Source organism: Pleuronectes platessa, chromosome 5 (genome assembly GCF_947347685.1).
Source record: "Pleuronectes platessa chromosome 5, fPlePla1.1, whole genome shotgun sequence".
In the NCBI taxonomy this organism is placed as follows: domain Eukaryota; kingdom Metazoa; phylum Chordata; class Actinopteri; order Pleuronectiformes; family Pleuronectidae; genus Pleuronectes; species Pleuronectes platessa.
Genome location: NC_070630.1, coordinates 8,430,996 through 8,458,561, shown reverse-complemented (window position 1 = coordinate 8,458,561; position 27,566 = coordinate 8,430,996). Strand labels below are relative to the sequence as shown.

The window sequence follows — 27,566 nt, the reverse complement described above, 5'->3', positions numbered from 1 at the left end:
CTGTGTGGGTTGATCTGCAGCAACAAATTTAATTCTCAGTCCAAAACCCTTTAATTGACTTGAATGACAGTCTGTGGGTTTTGTTTATGAATGTGTGGGTGTACAAGTCGCGGTGTGTAGTGGTTAGGAGCTGGTGTACGGTGTCAGTGCGTTACGCCAGGGGAATAACTGACTAAATGATCCGTGCAGTAATTTGCCTTTATTAAAACATCACAATGGATGGGGAAAAACAACATCACTATTTGGCAATCTGGAATGTGTGAAAAATCAGCACTGATAACAGCTTCTTTTTTTTTAGCTCATCCCATGTTATTTTTTGTAAATCCCATTTCTTTTTATATAATTCAGAGATTCAAGTTTACTGACCGTTAACTTTTAGTCCCCCGTATTAATGTATGAGCTTCAAACAGTGTCTGATACGCATTATTTAAAAAATTAAATAAACAAAAGTATCTAAATGTGAATTTCATGTCAAATTCTTCATTATGAAACATTCATTTTTAAAACATCGTTTTACACTGAAATTGTATTCGTCTCTTTTGGTCCCAGTTAATTGTGTTATTGTTTCTTATGGCATCACGAGTATTTGTTTTTCTGGTCCAGTGGGAACAACTGAGGTTTGCTGCGGTGCTCTCTTGTTGTCGGTCTCTACCTCCGCTCTCCGTGGTCCTCCTCCACCCACGCCACGATCTTCCCCTCCCAGCCAGGCACCACTGCTCCGTCCTGGAAAACCTGAAGAGCCCACATCAAGCATTAACACATCCAAGAGAGACTCATCCACTGAATGGCACAGAGGGCCACATGGGGAACTGAAAATAGCTGCTCAGTGTTACCAAAATCTCTGAGATGAAACTAAGTCACCTCGCCGTGTTTTGAAGTACAGAACAGAAACGGCTATTATTAGCATTTCTTATTCTTAACCTGATATTTTACAAGCGCGTGTTGAAGCTAATGTGAAATGAAGTGCTCCGACACCTACCTCCTCTTTCACTGTGCCAAACTCCGGGTCAAGGGCCTTGAAGTGGTATCTGAAACTGCCTTGTCTGTCCACAGCCGCCTTGAAATCTCGCAGTGTCACCTCGCCCAGCCTGTGAACACACACTGTCAGTCATGGTCTGTACACACAACCACCCACAGACGCATCAGGCCGCTCTAAGGATAAACATTTAACCAGCACAGCCGCCGAAGCATCTCTAGTGAGGGATCAAACAATAACACTGTCAAATAAACCCGACATAAAGTGTCTGTTTTCACCTTTTTGGGATGTTGATCAGAAATGGAGTGAGCGAGCGATCGGTGAAGTAGAGCACTTTGGTTGAAACGGTGGAATCCAACCCCGGGCTGCTGTGTGAGTGTGCCATTTCTGGAAATAATTACAAAACACATCAAATTTAGTTTTTCACAATCAGATTCTGAAAATGCCTCCAGCCCCACTGCATACAAGGCCTAGATTGATTGAGCAGCTCTTGTGGAGATGCTGGGACGATGACAAATCCTAAACAAAACAAGGAATTTGTTTGTCTCACTCGAGCTCATCGGCCAGGACTCCCGGTCTGTCGGGTTGGCTCTGCGTCCCGGTGATTTGAATTCCTCCTAGAAGAAGAAGCAGTTAATCACGTCACGCTGACAGATTTCATCGTTGTTGACTCATCGTCCATCAGGTGACACGTGTAGCTGTGTGTCTGTGTGTCTGTGTTTACCCCTCTGTCCTGTCTGCGCTGCGTGTCAAAGGTGTGTAATCGTTCCATGAGGCTGGACATGCCCTGCTCCAGAGTGTCCAGGGTGTGATGCTGGGGATCGTGGCCGGAAAAACTGTCCCTCAAACTACGGAGAGCCTCCCTGACCAGCTGCAGCTCGTCTCCCTGAGGACACACACTCCTGATAGTCAAACACTTTCTATAAATGTATTCTTTTGATTTGATACAAAGGAAGATATCAATGTCAATATACAAAGAGATGTATACAACTAAATTCAATAAAAACACTCATCGTCAAACCTAGGAGAATATAAATCAGATTTTAGACTCATGCATTCAAGTTTAATACGTAGTTAAATTGACTCATTTCAGTATTAATTTTGTATTTCATCAATTTTACTTTCTTTGGCAAAAAAGACAAATCTGACTTATACTTAATCTAACTAAGCGTATTGTTACTTTGACCTAGTGCAGCATTATTAAAATATAGAATTTCATTATTACATACGTCTTCTCTATTTTTAGTATCATAATCTGCTCTTTTTAGTGCTCATTATTCTCCGTCTTTATTTTCATCACACATAGCTTTGAATTAATTCAGCATTTCTTCCATACAATAAGATCAAAATTAAAATATCAAACTGAACATTAGTGTTTACTGATGAAAAGGTTGAAATAAAGAAGGATACAAACCGGCGCAGTGTGTTGGAATGATGGAGGAGATGTTGAAGCCACTGAGTTACTGTAACCACCACTTTCACTCCTGTATGACTGTAAAACAGATGACACGGCATAAATAAATGTTAAATAAACAATGTGTAGAAGACTCATAAAAAATAGAGGTGGTAAGCTTTAAACCCTGTTTTCTGTTTTACAGTGTTTCTCTTCATTATGATTAATACATGTGCTGTAGTTTATTTTTAACTGTGCCCGTTTGCTGCCAAAAATACTCCCTAGGGCCCCGAATGTGTATTAATCCACAGCTGAAAGTAGTCCCAGAGTACCTACTACAATCTGTATTTATATAAACTTCAGGAACTGCTAAGTTAGGAAATATCCTATTTTTTTTAAAACACAAACACGAGTGCTATTGTCAAGTAGGTATGCAAAAAGTGTATACTGCAACCTTTACCACACAAAATGCTCTGCATGCTCAAATGCTACAAATCTGAAAACAGCTGTTGCAGTGATATGGGGATCCTAAAATAAAACAGGGCTACTAAAGCTGGGTTTTCACAAGTGAGTGGACACATTATAAAAAGATAAATCTCTTAATGAATTTTATTAAAGAACAAACTTAATTATTGTTAAATTGTCCTTAATCTTTTCTTATTTTATCCTGATCCGGTTAATGGATAACACATTTGGTTAGCTAATTCAATTTCACGTTTGATTTTGCAATTCCCTGATTTCAATTTGCTGACGTAAGTTTTGAGAAGCGCTCTATGAATAGTAAATGCTTGAAACGTGTCGTGCTCCATACCCGTGCGAGGCTGACTCCGTGTGCTTTATGTTGAGCGTCCTCCAGCTTTTGTTGCTGCTGCTGCAGTATTCTCTCCTTCCTCCCGAGCTGCTGCTAATTGTGACACGAAAGACGGATGGCGTGAATCTCTGTGTGCGTGTCTTCATCTCAGGAATGCACTGAAGTGTAAATAATAAAAGCCGATACCTCATATTCACTGAGCAATTTGTTCTGTTCGCTCAGCTTGTGTTTGAGCTCCACCTGCAAACAGATACATCAGTGTGATATACGAGCGCTCTCCCGCCCTGTCACTGCATCCATAGGTCAAGCAGGGCATATATTATATTGTGTCAAACGGAAATCATCACTTGTCTCACATTTTCCCCTTCCAGCTGATCTTTGGCCATGTTGGACCTCAGCAGTTCTTGCTTGAGCTGCAGGACGGCGTCCTCCTGCACTGCCAGGCGCTGCTGCAGAGCATCCTAATGAGGGACAGAGAGGGAGATCAAAGAAACGTCCGGTGAAGACCTGAATACAGATCAACTGCATCCACCTGCACTATGGACCGAACACACCCATCTCCCAACTTTATCATCTTTGTACTGAAATCAAATATGGATGGTGTGCAAGAGAGAAACTGCAGAATCATCAATTTGGGAAGGCGGACGACTCAGAGTTATATCCTTTAATCTATTTTAGATTGCACACAAAGGACAATATTAGAGTGAGAGCTTTACCTTGATGGCCTGGACGTGACGCACCTCCTGTTTGTGTCTCAGGAGATCCCTCTGAAGGCCACACAAATGCACAGAGACATTAGAGAGAGGGACTCACAGAGCAGCTCTTCTGTTATAAACCCGATCACATTTACTTGCTGTACCTTGAGATCAAGGGCCTCCTCCACGCTTTGGTCCAGACGACTGCGGATCAGAACCTTCAGAGGGAGAGAGCACGGGGAACATAATTAGAGGATGGAAAAATGTCAGAATGCATGAGGAGACGTCGGGCCTGCACGACAGCGCGCCAGCAGATTAGAGAGATTCATCCGTGCTCCTCTTGAGAGGAACGCGAATCAGACAAAGGTTTCAGTCCTCTCGACGCCTGCCGTGCTCATGACAACAGACGGGCTGACACTGACACTTCACACACAGAATGGCGAGCACAGTGTGGTTTTTTCTCGAGTTAGCAGAGAGAGGGCACCGTACCAGCTGCTGTTCAGCGTTCGCTCGGTTCTCTCCGAAGCTCACGGATCCAACCTGGTCCTCCTCAGGGAGGGAGCCGTGCAGCAGCAGCGCCTGAGGACAAAAACACACAAGCACATATAAACTGTGTACAGACACAGAGTACATACATACAAGCAGTTGTTATTAAATTTTCATGGCAGAGGAGCCTCATATATGTTTGTGTGTTTGTATTTGTAAATGCAGTCGTTCTTTTTACTCGGCTGCACAATAAGCCACTGAATTCAGTCGACTGAATCAGATTGAAATCCAATTGAAAAGCTAACAGAAGTATACACAGACTTCATCCTCTCACTTGAATTGAACTTGACACACACACACACACACACACACACACACACACACACACACACACACACACACACACACACACACACACACACACACACACACACACACACACACACACACACACACACACACACACACACACACACACACGGTCACACAGAAATCAAACCATCCCCTCCTAAACAATCAGAATTACCAAACTTATCAAACAGATCTTTGTGAGTCTGTTAATTAATAATGGAAATTTTTCAGTGAAATTTGCTAGTGGGTGTTTACTTGCTCATTTATCTTATCGCAGTGTTATTCTCTCTAATGTATTTCATTTGTCAAGAGTTTGATTTAATTTATCAGGTCACCAGATTAAAAATTCTCAATTTTGTTTTCACTTGATTCATTGGAATTACTGAGACAATCTGAGTTGTGGAGATTCAGAGGTTTGGAACCAGGCTACAAACTCAGAATGTTGACATGTTGTATGTTTGGACATGTGGTTTAAGCAGAGTTATTTCTGAACAGGTCACTTCACACGTCTTTTCTTACATATTGTACAGTGCATTGACCTGTTTCAGAACCTGTGTCTCTGGACACGTACAGACCGATAAAAAAGGATCATGTGAGTTTTCTCTTTCCCCTCCAAGAATAGTTATATAGTAGTACTACCACCTGAAGGATATTATCAAGCAAAGAACCACGAGCTTTAAGATCTTAAGTTTTACGGCTCCGTGTACAAGTCCCTTTAAATTTCTGTTTATCCATTGGAAAGTGACGTCAGCAGCACAGCAGTGAGAGCAGAGAGACAGAGACATCTTTGTGGACAGATCTCATGAGACAGTGTCACTGACACAGAGACGGATCTCAAACCAAGTTCATGTTTGTCCTGATTTGGAAAATAACATTTTAGAGTCAAAATGTTTGAAAGTTGCTAACCCGACCCCAATCGGCTGTTATCCGTTTTTAGGCTTTTCACTTGTCTCTTAAAGGGGCGGGGCAGTGGCAAAACACTCATGACTCAGGAAGTCTTCTTGTACAGTTTCTACTCTAAAGTAGCATCATCATTCATCTACAAATATTTCCACAAACACATAACAATATATTATAGAAATAGAATATAGAGAGAATAAGCTCTTGGATTTTATATATTTTTGTATCTTTTGCATTTATCTTTAGTTTGTGAATCTTTGCAAAACCCTGCAGACGTGGGCAGAGGATTTCAAGTGTGCAACCAGGCTATAATTTCACTGATGCTAAATTTAAGCTGCTGCCGTCCTCTGATGTTCCTGTAGTCTTTGTGCGTTCTGTGTTTGTGTGTTGAGCGACGTGGTTTCGGTTTTTAAGTGTTCCGTCACCAGGAACTTACCTGGAGGCGGAACACCATCCTCCTGGCCTCCTGCATCTCTTTCTCCAGATGCTCCTGGTGGGCGTCCAGCTGCTCGTCCCAGGACTTCTCCTCCTCCTGCATATTGTGCCCGAGGGAGGGACACAATCCACATAGGGACACCTCCTCTGTGAGGAAGAGAGGAACATAAGGACATGAGGCGAGGGAGCTTCATTTTTTTTTCTGATGTTCGGTTTCACTGCACAAGAGCTGACGTGCATCCAACCGACCTGCGACAGATTTCTTCTCTGTCAGCTCAGATTTGTCTTCTCGGGGGTCCCCATGGTCCTCGGCCTGATCGTGGACGGCCTCCTCTTTAAGGGTGTCACTGAACTGGGTGATGACATACTCCTCTTTGGGGGAGTGAGCAGGGCTGGCCGAGCTGAGACTGAAACAGATGGTGGGCACAGGCAGGAGTCAGTGTGTTTGAATCTCCTGCCAAATGAGCAGCGATGAATAAGCCGAGCTGAATTAAAATGGAGATATACAACTTCCCCATATAGAGCACCAAAAATAATTCAATGAATCCTATCAGGGCTAAATATTTTAAACCATATCTGTTTTTAAAGCATATCACAGACTAACAGATAATCAGATGAACGTAAACACATGACAGACAAGAACCAAAACCTGTTCAGAGAATAGTCAGCGAGGGCAGGAATTTGCAACACTGTCATTTTTCCAACAGGAAATTCTTCACATAGTTCGTTCGTTCCCCCCCCCTTCAGCCATAATTTCAAAACATAATGTTTGTGTGGCTCCTGAAAGGCTGGATTTCCTGCAGCTTGTATGTATACACTGTGTTTTGTGTGTTTTCTCAGAGCATCGCTCGTAGCCCAAGGTTCATGCCGACTGTCGTCTTCCCTCTGATCTGTTTGTGGAAATAGTATACAGCTACTGTGACCTGTGACCTATGGCATTATGCATGGTGCTTTAACAGGCCAGTGCGTCTTTCTCCCTCTGTGTCTGCGTGGGAAAACAAGCCGGTGTCTGTGGAAACCGATCTAAACTGCGTGCAAGCAAAGAGAGAGAGAGAGAGAGAAAAGCCACCAAATGCCTGATTCTCCTCCTGAGGCTAAAACTAAGAAGAGAAAAAACAAACTGTGGATTTAACTGTGGAAGAAAAAGTGCATTTAGAAACCCATGAATGTCCTGAGGGATTTGCCTGGTTGGACATGTTCCTCCCAGACATGTGCCAGGATGCAAGATTGGGATCGGAACAGCATTACTCAGCAAAAGCTAATATCCCCACAGACAGTAAAACGATAATCTGTCACTTGTATGTTCACATTGACTCTGTATGAAATAAACTGTGATATATATTTATTAAAATGTCAATCTTACTTCTGTTTCGAACGCATATTTCATATCCGTTTATGGAAGTTCATATATTTCATATCTCGAAATTGGATTGATTCTGAATTTGTTTCCGTTAACACATAAGCTATAGATGGTATCATAGTGTCATAAATACATCAGTTTATTATAGTGATATTATATAACCCCTGAAGCACATCTTCATCTTTTAAATGAACTTTACATGTAACATTTGTAGATTTGTCATGTCCGATAACTTTAAACATTAATGATTGTTTTCAAATACTTTTACTTTAACTATCCTTTATATGGAAAATCAACTTTTAGTTCTATTTACATACTCGACACCCTTTCTTTGTTTTAAATGTATTCCTAAAATAACTGGAATCTGTGATTTTCAGTTAAAAACACCATAGAACTGGAATAATTCACCGAACTCACTCAGATCTGTAACTTTCACATTTTTGCTTGTTTAGCTCGACTGAGCTTCCTTCAGCATTTCATTGTATTGATCTTCTTGTTTGATTTATAGGTCAAATCAGTACATGACAGAATGTTACTTTGTTTGGCAGCGACCATTTATTTCATTCCACGTTAGTGACACTTGTGACTGAGATGTAGAGCGTCTGGTTTGGGATCCCAGGAGAGGCCTTGAGTGTGTGTAGGTGTGGTTTTGGTCAAGTTTTTATCATTTATCCTATTGCTTTGTGTTGCTTTGTTCATCTTTATTGTATCATCATTACTGCTATTTGTGTATTTGTTAGTATAAGTTATGTTTTTCATGTCTGCGAATCCCCTTACAAACGTGACGAAGCAGTTTCCCTCCCTGCTCTCTCTTCTTTTGTAAATAAAATTGCAAATCGCATGCATGGTCACTTATGAAAAGCTGTTGAGATATTTAAGTCTGGACTCAGGGTGAACCTAATGAAAGGGGGAATTGCCTTCAGGCTGCCGCTTGGTTAAAGAAAAGTATATATAATTTGGTTGCCTGTAATTTGGACTTTTTTTAGTTTAATCATGTGACATTTTCAGGCTGCAATCACCGCACAGAGAAACGTCTGGTTGTTTGATCCTCCTCAGAAAAAGTCATTGCAAAAGGTCACACAAAAAAAAAAGTCTTGATTGTGATTGTCCTTCAGTGTTCTTCACAAAGAGGCGGCCTCCCACTAATCATGTCATTGAGAAACCCTCTGTCATGTCTCAGGGTCCAGTTCAACTTCTAACACATTTATCTTAGATGCTCTTTGTTGATCGGCGGCACCAACAGAGCACAAAGGTCTTTATTTATATATATATTTGGAACATATGGGCTAAACCACAGATTAATCGCTGGGATTTGCGAGAGATGAGCTTCAGTACAACAGATTAACATCATCTGATCAGCAGCAGCAGAAAGTTACTAAATATATTTACCCCAGCCCTTTACTTAAGTTTAATTTTGAGGTACTTAAAGTATTTCTGTTTTATGCTACTTCACTTTTTTATTTAATTTCAGAGGAAAGTTTTGTACTTTTAACTTTACTATCTTTATACACATGTATTGTTTATGGGTTAATTTTCATATAAAGACTTTACATTACAAAACAAGTGGTGATCTTGTGAGATACAATCTATTTGCTGAAAGTTAAATCAGTGCTTCAGCAGCTTATTGGTTTGAGTCTTGATGGGACATTACAGATGTGTACTAGTTGTTAGCATCTCCACCAAAGAAAAGTCTCCCCAATGCACTTCTCAGTTGTTTTTTTTTGAATAACTGTTTGTGCCACAAAGAGGTAAAATGACCCATAATTGAATTTCTTAAAAAAGTCTTAAAATGTTTACAAATTTAAGTAGCTTAACTTTACTTTTCCTTCTTTCACGCCACTTGAATCATCTTAAATCCCTTCAGATTAATGTTATTACTTTGGAGAGGCCCTAATCCCCAGTTTCAAAACCAGTGAACCACAATACTGCACAATAAATGTAACAAGTTAAATTCAGCCTCATCTCAATCAGCAGAAATTGTAAATCTAATCATGTAATCAATAATAATAAATTCGTCATCCTTATTTTTCTGAAAAATAAAAAGAACCCCACACATTTTGTATTTATAATTCTAAAATAATGTAAAATGCATAACCCACCCTCTGAATTATGAAAAGGAAGAGCCGGTGATGAAAGTTAGATTGAGGTTGCTAAAGCAATGGCAGCTCAGCTCACACACACACAGAGGGACACACCCACACCTACCTCACTGTAAACACTGAACAATAACCTGCAGAATGAGGATCCGTCGGTTGTTATGGTGATATTTGTTTCTAATACTAACACTCTGACACATGATGCTGATGAACATGATAAATCAAATGTGTAGTGTGTTGACTTCAGGCCTCAAATCTCTCTACCTTGATGCTCTCGTTCATCACAGACACACAACAGCAGCCTGCTCAAACAACAATTTATATCAAATCCTCTCTTACCATTTCATCTGTTTGGCTCCCATGCTGGTGTGTGCAGGATTAACCTCCCATACAGCGGCGCCGCATCTGGGTGCTGATGGAGATGATGCTGCTGCCCTGCTTCCCTGTCAGGAGCATGGAGGCAGCAGGGAGGGGAGCAGCACCGAGAGCAGCAGCTGCAGCCACAGGAAGCCTCCACGTCGCGCACTGTGTTCAATCACAAACAACAGCACGTTCAAATCCACTCCTGCAACATCTCCCTGAAAACACAGAAACCTCCCGATCCCAGAGAGCAGCCCTGCGCCTTCCCCATGAGGCTGCAGGCACAGAGGAGAGGCTGGAGTCTGGCTGCTGCTTCCTCACTGCTCTCACCACCAGCTCCCATTCACGAACACAATGTTTTTTGTTCCTGCTGCACGAGAACTGATGCAGCTCTTGTGCATCTCTCTCAGCCCTTTTCTTGTTGTGTGCATGTATTACCTCTGCCCTCCCTCCCTGCCTCCTTCCCTCTATCTCTCCTCTGCTCGGTCGCCCAGGCTTTGTATCAGCCCTTCTTTCACTGAGCGAGGATGTCAGACATGGCTCTGTCTGCCTGGGAGTGTTTACCCTCCCCCTTCTCCCTCATTCCTCCTCCCTCCTTCCCTCGCTGCTCTCTCCTTTCACAAGGAGGAGGAGGGATCTTTCCTCCTCCTCCTCCTCCCTCCTTGCTTTCCCTTGGATCTCTCTACTGTATTTCACTGCAGCTAAAATAAAGAACCAGCACATGCATTGAAAACATTAGACAATAGTTATATGTGAGGAATCTTTTCTTTGTTGACTAAAAACACAGGTTTAGAGTCAGAATCTAAAAAAAACCAACGGAAAGAAGGTATTTAAACTCAAAACATTGAAACGCCTAAACCACTGACTTCATGTGTTTCAATTAAATATTAAATCTCCTGGTTATTACATGAGGTCAACGTAAAGGGTAACTTTTAATGAAGTGCTCTCTTTCATGTGGAGTTAATGGAAATAAATCAAATAACTTGAGGGCTTTTCAATCAGATGAGGTTAAAGTGTAAATATACACATTAAACACACAAATCAAATCACACAAATCCAATCAATCTCAAGTGATTTGATTTATTTATGCTAACTCAACCTGATGGAAAACTCTTCATTAAATGTCTACATTTACACTGAACATATGCAATACAGTTATAAGGCAATTTAAATAAGTAATTGAAATACATAGTCATCATTTAAAGAATAATTCTTTTTAGAATCTTCAATCGGAAAAAAAAAATTCTACATGTATCATATGCCATAAAGTATAATGCCTAAACCCGCGGCTTTATGTATTTCAATTATTATAAAGAGTGTATTTATACACACTGGTCTACAATTCAGCTCTTTTTACTGCTTTCATGTAGAATGGGCGATTGGCAAAAACACCTGTGCAGTAAAGTGCTCTGAGTGCTCATCAAAACTAGAAAAAGTGCTACATTTACCATGTATTGTGTGTAGTGAGCCTCATTTTTACAGCCTTAAAAAACATACAATATATGGAAAAAGCACCACTGGAGCCAGCAGATAAAAGCATTGTGTGAGAAGGCTTCACAACGTGCGCAGCAGGCAGCAGATTTCTTTGACGCGAGTTAAGTAGACTCTTGAACAGTGTTCCGACTGAGCATCCTGTCATTACACTGCCGCTGCTGAATGGGAAATAGGTCTCCAAAGTACTTGTATTTCAGCCCCTCTAAAAATAATATACTCTCTCTCTCTATATATATATATATATATATCATAATACTGGACAAAATTACATCCTCAAGCATTGTAGCAGGTAGAGGCAGCACTATCTTTTTTTAAATATTTATTATAGTGCTTATTAGAATTTAATCTATACCAACACAGGATAATATATTTGTTGATTATATCTTGAATAAGTAATCTCAGTCTGCAAAGTAATTAAATCAAATATTTAGCACAGGCTGAAGTTATACAATATTTTGGCGGGAGTCTGTAAGAACTCACAGGAAAAAATTTCTATATTTGCTTTTCCGTATATACCCCCCCCCCCCCCCCCCCCGCAGTATGTTGTTGGGCATGGATTAGACTCATACACCTGAAGCGGGACCATCCAACACTCAACACTCAACCTAGTCCAGGTGTAGTTTCCAAAGAATAATTTGGGGTGTAAAACACTGGGAGGAAGCATTTTATCAGTTTGGCAAGTTTAGTAACTTCCTGAAAAACCTTTTCAGGAACTTCCTAATAAAGTTTTTACCTTTTCTCTTATGCTCTAATGTCTATTCTCTGCAGTGCTATATTTTTTCATAATTAAAAGGACAAGGACGACATCGGGTACAAAGCAGGGAGACAAAGACGACTTGGCACGCCGAGATGTGACCGAGGGAATAGCGAAACCAAGATGTTTATTTGAACAGAAAGAATATTTAATTCATGTGTGGCTGATATATAAGGAGTGACTTTGCTGTTCAAAGAGTGGTGGGAAAGTCATGCCACCACTGGGGAGGTGGGAAGAAAGCCGCTTTGCCACAGGGACGGCACGCAGTCGGCCAATTTGTAAATCAAATGAGCTGCTGAAATAGAACAGATTGTTGGTATGGTCGCCGTGGATCCTTATTGTAAATTATTATTGTGCCTGCAATGAAACAAGAGGCACTCGTCTCTTTTTATTTCCCTGACCTTCACACAGATACGTACGAAGCGCCACACACTGATAAGCCTTTGTCCCTGGGAGTCCCATTACGTTTTTGTTGTCAGATACAATTTGTAAAGGAACACTGAGGCGATTTATGGTTATTGTTCGGGTAATGACAGTGGATAGGGTGGCAAATAATTACAAGTCATTCTATGTCAGTAGGCAGCTGCAGTCTAAAATATCTGTGCACCAAATATCTGCCTTTGAAAATATCTTAATTATCTGGAATGCACATCCTTCTTTATCTCTTAAAACGTTCACATGAAAAGGAATTTTAGTTTAATAGTTATTGAGAAAAGAATAATAAAAAAATGATATGTGATGGCAATGCTGGGAGTAGTATTTAGATTCTATTACTTAAGAAATGTAGCAGTACAAAAAAGTACTGTGTCTTTATTGGTTTTATCTAAACTTGAACCATATCCTAGTTTTTATCTGTAAGACCTTAATCTGCAATGTAACAAATAACGGTGGCCGTCAGATAAATGTAATAGAGTAACAGCTACAAGACAGTAGAAGTATGAAGTCACAAAACATGGAATACATAAAGTAAAAGTGTCTAAAAACTGTACTGAAGGACAAGATTGAGGAAATTGAGTACATTAAACTACTGTGGCCCAACTTCTTCAAATCAGTTTTTTACCTGTCGGTATCAATAAAGACTGAACCTTGTTTGATTTGAACCAATGATCTATTTGAGAGAATATAGCTATAAAAGGATATTGTTTTTCTTAAAGGAAATACTTTCATCAGTCAGCAGTAATTTGTGTCAAAAAACTGTCCACAGCGGTTGGTACTCGAGTGTGAGAGAAAACAAACTAAATCTGATGAACTGCCATTAAGGCTGAAGACAGACATAGAGTGAGGGTTATAACTCTCTAATACACATATGATTACTTCTGCGGTGATAACGAAGATATGTGTTTGTGAAACATTTAACGTTTAATTATCACAATTGAGACCAAAGAAGTTAATTGCAAAGTCAGAAATGACTGTGCTGTGATCGCCTCCGATTTTTATATATATTTGCTATGTTCATCATTCATGTTTGGGCAATATCTGGAAACTACACTGTAACTAAAGTTACATATGGATGGGTTAAAATAAAGAAATTATCTGTTGTTTCTTGCCATCATTGTTACGATTGCATTCCTATTTGTCTGGAGCAGGTTATGGAAGCTGCTGCTTCTTTTTCTTCTTCTCTGTTCGGTTTATTGGTAGCTGGCAACAAACGTCAAGGTGCCTGAAACAGAAAACGGAAACACACAGTAGGTGGCGGTAGTGAGCCTGGCCGTTGGTTGCCAACCGCCAATGAATCGAAGAAGAAGACGTCAACTTCTTTTCACAGTACCACTGTGATGATGCCTCTGATCTCGGACGGTCACATTGATACAATGTATGATAATTGATCGATCTTCAAACAAACCGAATTGCGCGTCAGTTGTGTTTACAAATATTTCACAAACACAGTCTTTGTCCCCGCGGAGACACACTTGTGTGTTTGATAACAGCGGCTGTGGACGAACACTAACGTGGAGGAGATACAACTTCCACATGCTGCCCGCGCGCTCCCGTGGACGGAGATGAGGTTCTGGCAGACGATCACTTTGAGGCACGACACCGGAAACTCTCTGAGCTGAGTGTTTGTGTTTCCTCTTGAAAACTACACGTCCTGGAACACAGTGTACACACGCACGGATTGGTAGTGGACGTGTACTGGTAGTACTGGTGTCGTGTTGTGTGGAGACACTGTCAGAAGTACACAGTTTAATTCTACTTCGTCCTTCAAGCTGAATACCCAGCTGTGCTGGCTAGCTAGCTAGCTAGGCTAACAGGTGAGTGCTCGTTTACCCGCCACCATGTGAGAATAAGCCTGTTTCTTCTGCCCTGTTTGTTTACATCTCTGGTTTGTGTTGGTCCAGACTCACGCGAGGGTCCTGTCCGGAGACACCATGTCCTATCAGCCGCTGGGGAAGACGCTGCTGAGGAACGTGATCCGTCACACGGACGCTCACAACAAGGTGAGACGCATCCAACATGTGTGTAACGAGAGGGAACAACTCAGCTGGTAGCGACATCCGTTTCCAGGGGTCTGATCCTCAGGGGCTTATTGTCAGTTTATTAGGTACAGCTGACTCAAACCAACCTAACTGTGAGTCCTGTCCCCTTGAGAGTTAGATGGAGAGATGTTGATACAACTCTATGGTCATGTAGTTTGTGCTGATGCATGAGGGCAGAGCAGGCAACAATACGATCTGGTTATATGAGTGTTAGCTGTGTGGAGGGGAAACAAAATCTACCTGTTGATTCATTTGACTTTTGGAGAAAATGTCAGACAATAGAGTGAAGGGTGCGTGACAATCTCCCAAAGTGTTAATGTTTGACGTTTGGAAGCTTTGAGCGTGAACACAAACTAACTTGCAGATGTATTTTACCTACTTACTTACAAATTGAATGTTCACTATTAGAGGTGTAACGTATAGATTTTTCCCTTTTACGTGTCTGGACCTCGCATATTAGCCTAAACCAAGTACTGACTGGATACCAGGGTATTCAAGAAGAAACTTGTATAAGGTATTTAGCAACTGTATGCTACTAACCCTGTATGGAAGTGATGTCTGCTGTCATGGCTGTATGGCCTGGCTCAGGTTAAACCCTGTGAAATACATAGAGAATGAGTCATAGAACTGATTTTATTTTCTAGTTTGATAGCCACAACCAAAGAAGAACATGGTTAATTGAATCTAGGAATGCACAACACATTTTGGAGTGTGTCAGCCCTCGACACCAAAGTACTGCTGACATTTAAGCTCTGGCTAACACCACCCTATTAGAAATGAGCTTTTCTTCGCTGCTCTAACAGCAGCGCGTGCCATCTGCAGTACAACTCAACTACTGAGTGATGAAGAAGGGATTTCAGTTTTATCTGGGTGAAACTAATACATTTTAAAGTCTTGGTATCCGAGCAGTAGATCGACTTGTGTACTCACCTCATTCGGTTTTGGAGGTATTTGTGATCCTGGTATCAGATCATCTCTATTCACAACCTGTGTAAATATTGGAATCCTTTAAATACTTTCCCCTTTGGTGAGTTCATATAAAGCAGTCAGTGTGTCAGAGTGTTTGTGAGTGTGTGGGCAGCTTTTAATGTACTGACATCTTCCCACGGCAGATCCAAGAAGAACAGGAGATGTGGAAAATGCGAGGCTGGCAGGTCCAGAGGACCGACCCCAAACAATCATCGGACACAGTGAGTTCGAGGTAGGAGCCGTGAATGTCCCAGTTTAATCTGAGCCACCTGCACACAAGTGACACCAAAGCTCATAAGGGAGCGTCTTTCATAACGTAGCTCTCACTTCAGGGAGCTGTTACCGTGCGATGGCTTGTTTATTTACTAACAGCGGTTGTATTTTTAGGGGCCAGATGCACTGTGACCGAGGGGCAGATCAAACCGGAGACCTGAGGCGCAGCAGAGAGCGAGTGTCGGAACACGACGACCGAGAGGCTCGATACTGGACACGCAAACTGTACGAGTTTGAGGCCAAAGACCCCGACAGGTGCAGTACACGATCTCGTGCTCTTTTCAATGCTGTTGAAGTCGTTCTGCACATCTTTCTGCAGCTAATTCATTTGTATCTCAACACAGATGGGGACACAGTGGCTTCAAGGAGCTTTATCCTGAGGAGTTCAAAAGGGACAAGTAAGAAAGAATGCTGCATCACACCCAACAAGTCAAAGATTATAACTGAGCTACACATGCAACTCTGATTTTAAAGGTGTGGTCCAGGGAACTAGCGTTTGATGTCACAAAAGATAAATAAATAAAAATGTGAGTAGATCCTACATTTCCCATAATGCAACTAGTCCAATTTGTAAATAATGTTCACATCTTTACAAATTGGACTAGTTGCATTATGGGAAATGTAGGATCTACTCAGATTTTTTATTTATTTATCTTTTGTGACATCAAACATATGCACCAATCACATCATTTAACGACCATAGTATGTATCATTAAACAGGTTTAATCTACGTTGGGGTCATAAACATGGGAACGACTGCATGTATCTTATCTTATGCAAATTCTATTCTTTCCCATGATTATTTTTTGTCAATTCCTTTTTTTTGTGTGTGAACAGATCTACAAAGAAGCTTGAACGCCACAAAAGGAAAAAGTCCAAGTCTGACACAGAGGGAAGCTTATCGAGACACTCCAAGAAATCCTCTCGAAAGACGAAAAAGAAGAAGAAGAAAAAAGACGAGGACGCGGGGCGAAAGAAAGCCAAGTGTCCGAGCAGCAGCGACAGCAGCGGAGACGGCAGCAGCCACAAAGACAAGCACGGGAGGAAGAGGACCAAGAGTCGACACAAAGACAAGAAGAGCTCGAAAACCAGAGGGAGAGACGATGACAGCAGCTCAGGGGGCAGCGATGATGGAGAACGTAAGAGACGGACCCACAGTCGCAAAAAGCGAAAACAGGACTTCCACAAAGACGCCGAGTCGGGTCTGAATTCAACAAAGAAGAGGAAAAACTGGAAAGCAGCAGGTGAGAGGAGCTCGGCTGATAGTTCGGCTGACTGAGATCCACAGAACGTGGACAGACACGGCTCAGGTAACGAGCAGAGAAACGACTGCGGATTCTTCTGCTCGTCTTAACGGAGGGCTTCTCTCTGCAGGGCCGCTCTGTATTGTACTTTGTTAGACTTCAACAAACCTGTGCTGTCAGCCCTCTCCCCGGGTGTTCGCTGTAGCAATATCTCATCACCGCTGCAGTGGCTTGAAGCCCATTACGACAGCACAGGCGGCGTGAGGAGAGATGGTGGGGGGTTCCACCACCTGCCCGATGAAGAACGCCGCTGGCTGCAGGCTCATTGATTTATCACCATGTCTCTGCTCAGTCTGTCTCACGTGAAGAGCCTCTGTCCTGAAATGACCACCATGGGTTTTTTTTATTTAAAAAGTGAAAGAAGTACAATCATGCAACTTTTCTCACCAATGATGATAGAATGTGTATTTTGTTTTATACATTTTTTTTCTTGGATTTTAATACTTTTATCAAGTGCATTACCCTGGTGAAAAATAAACATCAAATGTGCTGTTGTTTTTAAAAAATGTTGTTTTTAAAAACACAAACATCATATAGCTTAGGGGCTGTACAAAAATGATTTGTTTTTGATCGACATGATTTATTAGTAAATTCAGAATCTATTTTCTTAGCTGAATCTTAGTTTAATAAATTGATCAAACAACTTCCACTTGCTGTGAAGGTGCAGCCACATACAGAGGACACACATGAATAACCTCAGGGCAGGACTTTCTTTCCAGAGTGAAACACAAGGTTCAAACTTCTGTTATTCCATCTAAAATGAAACCACACCAATGAATCACAGGCTGTCATGTGCCGTCATTATACTAAACATAGACGCTGTCGTTTATTTTCGAGCTGATCCCACATCCACAAGTTCTCATTCGAACACCAAATGTGTGTTCATTTAATACACGGAGCTGAAAATAGTCCCAGACAAATACACAATTTCCTCCTGAATGAGTAATGTGTTTCGACCCTGCAGCAGAGTGTCTGAAGGAAATTGACTTCTCTAAAATAAATAAACCCATGTGTTCGTGAGCCTTCTTTGGAGATTTTGTGCAGCCAGGGGGGTTAATTGTGCACAGATTAGTTCACAGAAGTAAGAGATAAATCAACACAATGTTAACTTATTTGATGTGTTACCACGTGTCCCAGGTCGGACATTATCGTTAGATTCCTGAAGATATCGTAAAGTAAATCTAGGAACCTGTTTTCACCGGCTAGTTTAATTCTGTGTAATGTAATGAGATGGAAGTGTAAGTCCAGATAACAGAGTTAATAATTAACAATCTGAGATAGCAGTAGGAAAAAGAGAGTCTGATCTGAGGTGCTGTGACTTTTTAATTAGCCAGACTGTTGGTGAAGAATTCAACAGAGGCCGCTGTGGATCAATGCTGTCGCTGCAGTCCCTGCTGGAACGTGCACGTCTGTTCAATATGCAACAGATACAGAGGAGTTTAACAAGCCGCCACACACGGTCACAACAAATGTGAGGATATGTGGAAGTGCTCTATGATGGCTAAACTAGAAATTGAATGCCTGAGAAAAAGATTCCTATATTTCCATAAACGGCCCTGAACAAATGAACCTCATCGTCCGCGTCGCTGGTTTCTGGTTTCATCCCGTCGCACTTGGTAAATCGTGTAATAAGCAGTAGCTTATCTGGGTTTTCTGTTTTGTTAGATCATCTGATGCTGAGTAGGTGCTGGTAAACTGTATTGAAAGTGTGTGCGTGTGTGTTCTGGAAAAGCCTGAAGCACTTTGTTAAGTCTGTATCAATAGACTGAAGGTTTTTTCTTCTAAGCAGCTGTGTGGGCCGAGTTGAGCTCGGATAAAACTGCACGAATCCTGGAAGAGGAAAAACAACTCCTCTAATCGGTGTTGATGGAAGTTTTTTAAAAATAGATTCTTAAGATTAAACTGCATTTGGCAAAAGAGAAAATCCATCATGTTTTATGGCTGCGTCTCGAGTTAGGACAACTTATTCGGAAAACAACTATTAAGAAAAAGATTTATAAATAGGATTTGTGGCTCTGGGTGTTTGGATGTCAGTCTATCAGTTCATCATTATGCTACACTAATGGCATCACTGTGGTGCTGCTAATGTGGATAGAAACAAAAAATATGTTCAGACATTCGTAGAGAATGGATTTCCATTAGCACTCAGTCTCCCTCCCCCTTTTGAGAACGTTGGTCCTTTGTGTTTAGTGCTGATTAAATAAACTTATAAAAATTACCCAGTAAATATTTTCTGCTCAACATCAGTGACAGCATTGGCCAGTTTGAGCATAGTCACGTTATCATTCTGCACATGTATGTTACGGCCTCATTTAACCACTATAGCATGGCCTCAGACTTAGGAGAACTAGGAGACTAATGTGTGCAAACAAAAATACAAAAGTTCGTGCTTTTGATAATAGCTGTGACACCAGGCCCCTCAAACAGATGAAATAACAGCAGAGTAAGGAAATAATCTGCTTTTACAATTGCTAAAATTCGAACTTCCCAATCGTAGCAAATCTAATTTTGTTCTTCAGTTTCAGCTCTCTCCACAGGAACTGTATAATGTCTCGATTTGATATCTGCCGATGAGAAAACAGATTCCAGAAATTAAGTAATGTTTTATATGTGAAGTATAACATAAATAAACCATAGAAGAAATTGCAGGGTCAGCACACTGAGGAACGAGGAAAAAATGGTGATATTGTGAATCAGACGTTAAATTTTATACACATTAAAACCAGGTTCACGTTGAAGATTTCAAACACACACGGTATATCTGCGATTTAAACATATAATGGGATCTTTAGTGGAAAAAACCCCAACACACACCCAGTCAAGGCACATTTATTTTTTTCAGTTACTCAGAACTGCTGATGAGACACAACACACTCTGCTCCATCCCCAGTGTTCACTAGCTTGGCTGTCTGGGCCAATTCCGTAGCCTGGGTGATGTCTCAGCCTCCTCCTACCTAAGCAGATTTTGTGTTGAATGATGGTTACAGATCGGAGCAGGCAGAAGTACCTCTCCTGCTGTGAGAAATGGTCAGCAGCGCATTTCCAGAGCAGAAAGCATCAGCATTTAATGAGGAGATGGATGAACGGATGCAGCCGAGAGTTTACACCCTGAAGTGAAGTCTTCTCCTTGCTGGAAAAAAGTAGAACGGATTTGGATTGAAACTGGTAAACAGGAGATGGAAAAAAAAAGAAGCAATGACCCCGTTCTTCGACTCAATCCTCTCTGCCACTGAGGATGCAAATCGCAGAGTCAAGAGGATTGAAGAAGCTCCAGTGTGACTTATCTCTGTGAAGTCCACGCCGCTGTGTTTGATCTCAGCCGGTTCTAAGGAGCTGCAATCAGGAGGAGAGGGCGGCTTCCAGAGCAGCAAACAAATATCCCTCCTCCACCCTGATTGTATCTGTTCCCACTGTCATGCTTATGAATCCTCTCCCACGTTTAGCATTTATGTGCAGTGCAAATACAATTAAAATGGTTTATAACACACTTTACTACAGTTGTACGCAGATAAAAGGACATATTCGGTGTTTAAAAATGGATTTGTCATGAAAACTCCTCTTATGAGGCATAATGCTGTCTGTTGTGTCCCCCTAGTGGTAAGCACCCGATGATGCACCCTTGTAAAGAAACATCTGGCTGCATTTGAATTCAGCATCACATCCTCCAGTCATCATGTCCCTGGTCGCTCCGCGCCCCAGCTCTGCTCCTCGGCCCTGGTGCAGCTTTCCCTGAGGCCTTATAAATAGTAACCGGGCAAATCAAATATTTATATGGTCTCAACCGGTGCGTCCCTTCCTGCAGTGGACACAAATACCGCTGGCCCCGAAGCACAAGAAGGAAACACCACTTGTACAGTTAACCCACACAAAAAATTTAATACCCTTCGCGAGGGGGATAAATGGTCCAAACGTTTGACATACTAAATAGGGCGAGGTGTGATGACACAGGTTTTTAATGTAAAAACTTGCAGCCAACACCCAAATGCTTTGTAAAAAGTCATGTGACATATGACTTACTTACTTTACATAGTTAGTACACATACACCAAATGTTTTTTAATATACTTATATATGTCTTTTTTGTTTGTTGTCTTTTTATCTAGACCAGCCAGATACAGTACCGATTAATATACAGTCACATCTGGAACAATACCTATTAAACATCATATAGTCCCACAGCTGGAGAGGAATCCATGGCAGCTCTCCAGGTCCGTCCTCTCTGCGCTAATGTTAGAAACTGGCATGTGTAAAATTATCTTCTTCTTTTTTTTCATTATTATTATTATTATTATTATTGTATAGACTGGTGGTTGATACTTGTCCTCGTATCTCGTGTCTTCTGTGCAAAAGTTTTTTTGTTGTTGTTTTTTGAAAGAACCCAAAACATGATTGACATAACAGGATACCTGGCTGTTCACTTTACAGTTGTGATGAGTTTTTTTTTCTTTTTTTTTTCTGTTTTTAAACAATTAAACAGTTACATACATCCAAACGCCACACCCCCTTGGCATGTCACAGAAAAAGGAGAAAATTATAAATCCAAAGTAACGCGCCCCCATTATCACGGCGGGAGGCAATGATAAGAGAGGAAAGTTAATGACTACAGTGAGCAGCGTCCTCCATTCGTACATCTTTTAGAATAAGGCACTGCTGCATAAAGAAAGGACATGGCCGACAAACCTCTCTGGGAGTATGATGGGGAGGCAGGATGAGGGGAGAGTGTTCTTCTCCAGCAACTCACAGAAAGTTTTCACGTGTAAGTAAATGTGCTTGTGTTTATCAGTTTGCTGTGTGCAGGAAAAAGAGTGCATCATATGGCATGTAGGTTTATATTTGTGTGTTTTTACACGTGTGCGTCTGCGTGTGCGTGGCCGAGCCGCGCTTCAGCCACACTGGTTTCCTCAGACTGTGCTCTCGAGCATCCACTCAGTGCTGCTGAACGTAACTCTCCGGTTGGCGAGCGGAGACGACTCCATGTCCAGCTGGTTGGTGGACTTGTGCCACCTCGTCCTCGCTCTGCGCGGGTAACTATGACTCTGAAATATGGAGTAATCCCCACCGTCAAAAGAGAACCTATGCCTAGTTCGTGCCAGCTCGTTGGGAAGCAAACCCATGTTAGCCAGGGCACTTTTCTTGTCCTTGAGCCTGGGAGCCTCCTTGGTGCCGGCGCTGGGACCAATGAGACACAGGGACATGGTGGAGCCTGTGAGGCTACTGTCTGTCTGCGTGTCCTCAGACGGGGGACCAGAGCACTGTGCGTCCAGGCTGGCTCTTCTCTTCAGCTTGTCAGCACTCATTGGAGGCAGCTCCACCTCCAGGATGGCAGTAGTGGCGGCTGGCTCCTCCTTCTTGTCATTGTCCACCCTCAGCACCAGCGCCATGCACTCTTTGTGCACCAGGGCCTCACGCTGGCCCTCGTCCGACGGCTGCTTGGAGACGGAGCGCTGGAGCCGCTGCTGGCTGCCATTGGTCTGGGAGTGCATGCTGGAGCTGACCTTGGTCTTGCTGTCCTCCGGGCTGCTGTAGGCCTTGTAACGGATCATCAGGATGATGATGAACACCAGCACCGAAGCAACAATTATACCCCCGATAATGATGATCATGGTGCCTCCCAGGAACTGGCTGTGCATGAAGCGGCACTGGCTGACCTCACTGGCTGTGTGGAACTGCACGCAGCCAACCACACGTGTGGCTGTTAATGATGTGATGCCGTCGTCATAAACCGCCAGCACACAAAGGTCATACTCCCGTCCGGCGGCCAGATCGTTGATTAAGAAGTTCTTGCTGGTGGATGGGATCATTCTGCAGAGGAAAGAAACACAGAGCGGTGGTGAAGACACAGAGGATAAATCATCGCTATTACGACGCCCACATAGCCTGATTTGCATAAGGTGTATTAAATCACACAAAGGTGTCCCTTCCACACAACAAAAAGACAACAGGGCCGTTGCAGCCATGGCATTTAATATCGCTCATTCCGGGAGACGAGCATAAAAAGCACCACGCTCCATTAAAGCTGACTTATGAGGGAGTATGTTACATTACAAAATAGCGACGAGAAGCCGCTCTATTGGGCTTGTGTATGAAATGAGAGTGAAAGGTAAACGTCAAGGTGATAAACAAGGCAGAAGAGTCTAAAGAATATGCCCCAGCAGCTGGCCGCTGCAGGACGAGTGATGCATGACGTGAAGGCCGACTGGATGTGTGAATACCTAAGGTCACATTTTGTCGGCAAGCGCGAGATTAGCGACTCTAAAGAGGAAGGAGAAAGGCATTGTGTTCAGGTCAACACCGGCGTTAATATAATTAGAAGCTTGTTCCTTTTCCCTAAAGGGAGACTTTGATGGTTATCATTTGTAGGTAATAATGTACCACCTAAAGACAAAACAACACTCAGCTCTGTGCCTAAGCTGGATGAGAAAATTATACAGGAGAGCAACTCATTATTTCTAATAAAACATAAAAAAAAAAAGAAGTGAGTCGACCACTGTAATTAACTCCTTTCACAAATACATAAATCCTCAATCACTAGATTCGCTTTAAGTGCGTCACATACTGCTTCAGAAACACACTTTATTAATTGTTTTATTTAAGACATAAGCTAATAAATTTTGCCAAAAGTCGTATAAAAACAGGGTGCTAATTATAAAGTATGACTCAGCTTTTATATGTAACTAAGCGTGATTCACTCTTTCATTTTCTCAATGGACGCACGTTATATATTTCACTTGGCATCTCAACTAATATGGCAGATTGTAATTTACTATAAGAAACTTATTGATATTAACCTTGTTCTTGTTGCAACCAACCATCGGTACATAGTCAGTAGATTCTTCATTTTATACTCGACTCACTAATGGACAGCATTCATTTCAAAGCTACATATAACCAGCTGCTTTTCAGATTAAGATCTTACAAGCAAAACATGTGAAAAGCATCTAAAATATATATGTATACTACCCATACGTAGCCGAAAATAAATAATAAACTTTAAAACATTTACACGTAAATACAGAGTAAGAATGATTCAGTGATTATCTAACTCTGTCAGGAGCCATTCTGCAAAGCAAGAACTTCTAAATTTGAAATTTAATAACATTTAGTTGCTGATTTTAAAACCGTGATGGAAACTGTTTCAGTACATTTATTCAAGAACTGTAATAAAGCACTATTACGTTTTCCTGTTTTCTGAGACTTTTGATTCACTATATTTCAGAGGGAAACTAGAAGGGCACTTCAGAGAGCGCACACCTCCACCAAGGCTAACGCCCTATGTCTGATCCGATCATTCTTCCATGGGCCATGCACCACTCGTCCACAAAAATGTCTTGGAAATCGTTTCAGTAGTTTCTGAGTGATAAAAAACAGAAGCCTTGACGGAGGCGATAACCCACGAGCTCTGATAGCTGTGGTTTCTAGTTATGTTAAATGAAGAAACACATGATAATGCAGTCAGAAATCAAACCAGTGCCATTTTCAGCTATATTTGCAATGTTGTGCTGTCCCTCATCACATTTCAGATACAGTATCTTAAGGTTGTTATCAGCATCAAAGATGGTTTCATTTTCATTTATATTTTAATGCACAAAAAGATAAATTGCCCAATGTTATAATTTTCTTAATAATACACAGATTACAGTGTAGTAAAACTGTATTTGCTCTTCCTTCCTCTCACAAGTATCTTCTCACCGCCCATCACATTTATCTTGTGACCCTTTAAAAAAGAGAACGACCGCTAGTTTGAAAACCGCTGGACTAATGGACTCATTATAATGCTAATAGTACTTTTATTAAAGTACAAAAAAAATGTAAATGCAGGTACTTATCACAAGTTGTTATTATAGCTCGGTCCTGCTCCTTTTACTCGCTGTTAGTCACTGATCTGAATACTAGCACTGCAGCCAGGCCCATCATTAGACAACCACATCTAATCACACTCTGTGTTGAAACCAATTAATGCAGACACTTGCTAATGATCTAAATAGAAACATGCAATGAAACACTTTCCCTGGTGTTATTGTTTATCGTCATAGCATGTTTTTATGATGCTGACACGACCCTTTAGTCGGAAACTTGTTTACTACCATCTGTAAATATCTTGATTAAACTGTATATTCTTTTTATACATCAATACATTCAGTTTTATCCGAATATATGGAAAAAAAACTCTTCACTGTACACTGTGGGGGGGTTCTACTTATTTTTGGACATACTTAATCATTTTACATCTTTGGGATCCGTCAGTCTTTCTTAACGGGGCCTCGTGTCACTCAGCAGATGGTAGCTCCAGATGTCTCACTTGTCCTCGTGTCCCTATTTTACCACCCTCCTCTCCCTCCCTCCCTTCCTCCCTCCACCCTCTTCTCCCTCCCTCCCTTCCTTCCTCCACCCACCCACTCCACCATGGCTTACCTGTACACCAGAGTATCATCTGCCGAGCTGTTGTACTGAATCTGGTACATCCTGATGCCGGGGATGTGGCGCTCAGACGGCCAGCGGATCACAGCGGAGGAGGAGGTCAGCTCGGCGACCATCACCCTCCTGTCCTGCTTGTCGTAGCCCTTGGTGTCGTTGCCAGACTTGGAGGAGGTGGTGATGTCCGAGAGGCCGGGGTCCTCGCGCATGTGGCCCGTGTTGTTCACAAACAAGGGTAAGGGGATCATGTTGATCTCGACAGCAGCTGTGGCGATGCCCGCGGCGTTGGACGCCACACAATTAAATGCACCACTGTCCTTCAGCGTGGTGATGAGAATATCAAGGGTGCCATTATCATACAGGATGGTACGGGAGTTATTGTGCACCAGCTTGCCGTCTGGGGACCGCCAGTGAATCTCTGGGTCGGGATCACCCACGGCTTTACATTTCAGCGTCACACCCTGCCCCTCCATCACGTAGGGCTTGGTGGTGAGATGTTTGGTGATCAGCGGGGGCTCGCAGATGAACTCCTCCTCTTGGATGGACCAGAAGTATTTGTCCATGAGGTGATCCGGCGAGGCGCAGGTCTCCAGGTCGTCCTCTCTCGTCAGCCTGCGGAGCCACAGCAGCTCACAGTTACAGTGGAGAGGGTTCCCACCGAAGCTCACGGCCAGGGCGGACGAGCTGGAGCTCTTGGCGTCGGACAGCACCTGGGCGTGCTGGAACAAGCTGTCTGGCGGCAGCTTCTGCAGCCTGTTGGAGGTCATGTCCAGGCGCACCAGCTTGGTGAGCAGGGTAAAAGTCCCCGCTCCAATGTGATCAATCAGGTTGTGGTCCAGTGTGAGCGTGTTAATGTTGGTCATCCTGGCTACGGCTTCCCAGGGAAGGGTGCGCAGGTTGTTGTTGGAAAGATCCAAGTCCTCCACGGTCACAACAAACTCGTCGAAGGAGGTGGGGGCCACTTGGTGGATCTGGTTGTTTCCGAGGATGAGGTGCCTCAGGTTGATGAGGCCCTTGAAGTGGTCGCTCTTTATCGCACTGAGGCGGTTCCCGTCCATGTGGAGCGCCCGCAGGGACCGCAGGCCCAGAAAGGCGTGGGGGCTGATCTGGCTGATGGTGTTGCGGGACAGGGTGAGGTGGACCAAACTAGTCATGTTGAAGAAGTCTTTCCTGCGGATGACGGTGATGAAGTTGTCGGTGAGCCGCAGCTCGACGGTCTTGCGGTCGATGGTGGGGGGCACGAACAGCAGGCCGGTCTTAGCGCAGAGCAGAGTCAGAGTGGGGGAGAGGTGCTGGCAGGTGCAGCGGCCGGGGCAGCTGTAGACCTTCGACAGAGCTGCACACAGCAGCACGCAGAGAAGCAGCCGCTCCATCGTTGATCGGTGTCCAGGTCCTGTGCGTGAGACAGAGAGAGAGACACTGAGTAAAACAAAAAGCGGAGAGCTTTGAATTAATAAACAGCATCATGGCCTTTATGAGAGCCTGCTGCAAAAACCACGAGTCTGACCAAGATTGCTGAGGCTGCCAGCAAGGTATCAATCACAAAATGAAATGGAGCTTTTCTGAAATAATGGCACCTGGGATGATGAAAGGCTGCGCCAACCCCGTCAGGAGCTCATGTCTCTGTAGCCTTTTAATGGAAATAACAGAATTTTTTTGTGCCACCAGGCTGCATCACTACTGAACCATATAATTTCGTGAATGATAACACGACAGTTTTCCCATATGAGGTCTCGGTGAGACGCGTGTGCATTTCCATCACATTACAAGACTCGTGTGGTTTCCCTGCGCTGAGTTCCCACATCAGGGCAGAGGATTAAGAAAAGGGCACTTGTCAGCAGCGGTCAAGGATATTTTACGACCTTTTCATTCTCTTTGTTCACCCGATGCTTCTGAGGCGTACTGCAAAATTAGACAGAAACCTGTCATGTAAATCACAGCAACAAAAAAGTAAAGGTGAGAACACCAGAGATGGGGCCTGTTTTTGCCAGCCCATCCGGTGGAGGCATAATCGGATG

The 27,566-nt window shown here is 42.6% G+C and overlaps 3 protein-coding genes across 4 annotated transcripts in view; 1 reads left to right on the top strand and 2 right to left on the bottom strand.

Annotated features, from left to right (window-relative positions):
• Positions 1-179: 179 nt before the first annotated feature.
• dixdc1a (DIX domain containing 1a) lies at positions 180-10,410 on the bottom strand. Of its 2 annotated transcripts, XM_053422796.1 has the most exons (16): positions 10,302-10,410; positions 9,843-10,028; positions 6,297-6,454; positions 6,049-6,194; positions 4,365-4,454; positions 4,040-4,093; positions 3,897-3,947; positions 3,537-3,641; positions 3,367-3,420; positions 3,181-3,273; positions 2,391-2,468; positions 1,701-1,862; positions 1,527-1,593; positions 1,255-1,363; positions 980-1,088; positions 180-732 (listed from the first exon to the last, which is right to left on the bottom strand). In XM_053422796.1, exons 2-16 carry the CDS (start codon positions 9,863-9,865, stop codon positions 649-651), a joined length of 1,383 nt encoding a protein of 460 aa, XP_053278771.1. In that variant the 5' UTR covers positions 9,866-10,028; positions 10,302-10,410; the 3' UTR covers positions 180-648. The 2 variants fall into 2 exon arrangements, with proteins under 2 accessions (XP_053278771.1, XP_053278770.1); XM_053422795.1 differs by having other exon boundaries at positions 9,843-10,404.
• A 3,437-nt stretch (positions 10,411-13,847) lies between these two features.
• Positions 13,848-17,640, top strand: nkapd1 (NKAP domain containing 1). The gene is made up of 6 exons (XM_053423464.1): positions 13,848-14,363; positions 14,451-14,549; positions 15,701-15,789; positions 15,945-16,085; positions 16,175-16,228; positions 16,668-17,640. Exons 2-6 carry the CDS (start codon positions 14,481-14,483, stop codon positions 17,107-17,109), a joined length of 795 nt encoding a protein of 264 aa, XP_053279439.1. The 5' UTR covers positions 13,848-14,363; positions 14,451-14,480; the 3' UTR covers positions 17,110-17,640.
• Positions 17,641-19,901: 2,261 nt separating this feature from the next.
• lrfn1 (leucine rich repeat and fibronectin type III domain containing 1) overlaps positions 19,902-27,566 on the bottom strand; it is a 50,088-nt gene continuing 42,423 nt past the window's right edge. Inside the window, exons 3-4 of the mRNA XM_053423463.1 lie at positions 25,546-26,941; positions 19,902-22,935 (exon numbers count right to left, since the gene is read on the bottom strand). Coding sequence (XP_053279438.1) covers positions 22,035-22,935; positions 25,546-26,921 — 2,277 coding nt within the window. The 5' untranslated portion in view covers positions 26,922-26,941 and the 3' untranslated portion in view covers positions 19,902-22,034. The remainder of the gene's footprint in view (positions 22,936-25,545; positions 26,942-27,566) is intronic.

Bases quoted from the DNA above. Each gene is read 5' to 3' on its own strand.
- nkapd1 (XM_053423464.1), top strand. From the start codon at position 14,481: ATGTCCTATCAGCCGCTGGGGAAGACGCTGCTGAGGAACGTGATCCGT. The intron at 16,086-16,174 runs GTGCAGTACACG...ATCTCAACACAG, and splicing joins GAGGCCAAAGACCCCGACAG to ATGGGGACACAGTGGCTTCA. The intron at 16,229-16,667 runs GTAAGAAAGAAT...GTGTGTGAACAG, and splicing joins GAGGAGTTCAAAAGGGACAA to ATCTACAAAGAAGCTTGAAC.
- dixdc1a (XM_053422796.1), bottom strand. From the start codon at position 9,865: ATGGGAGCCAAACAGATGAAATG. The intron at 4,094-4,364 runs GTACGGTGCCCT...CTCCCTCTGAAG, and splicing joins CGAACGCTGAACAGCAGCTG to GTTCTGATCCGCAGTCGTCT. The intron at 3,642-3,896 runs GTAAAGCTCTCA...GTCCCTCATTAG, and splicing joins GTCACGTCCAGGCCATCAAG to GATGCTCTGCAGCAGCGCCT.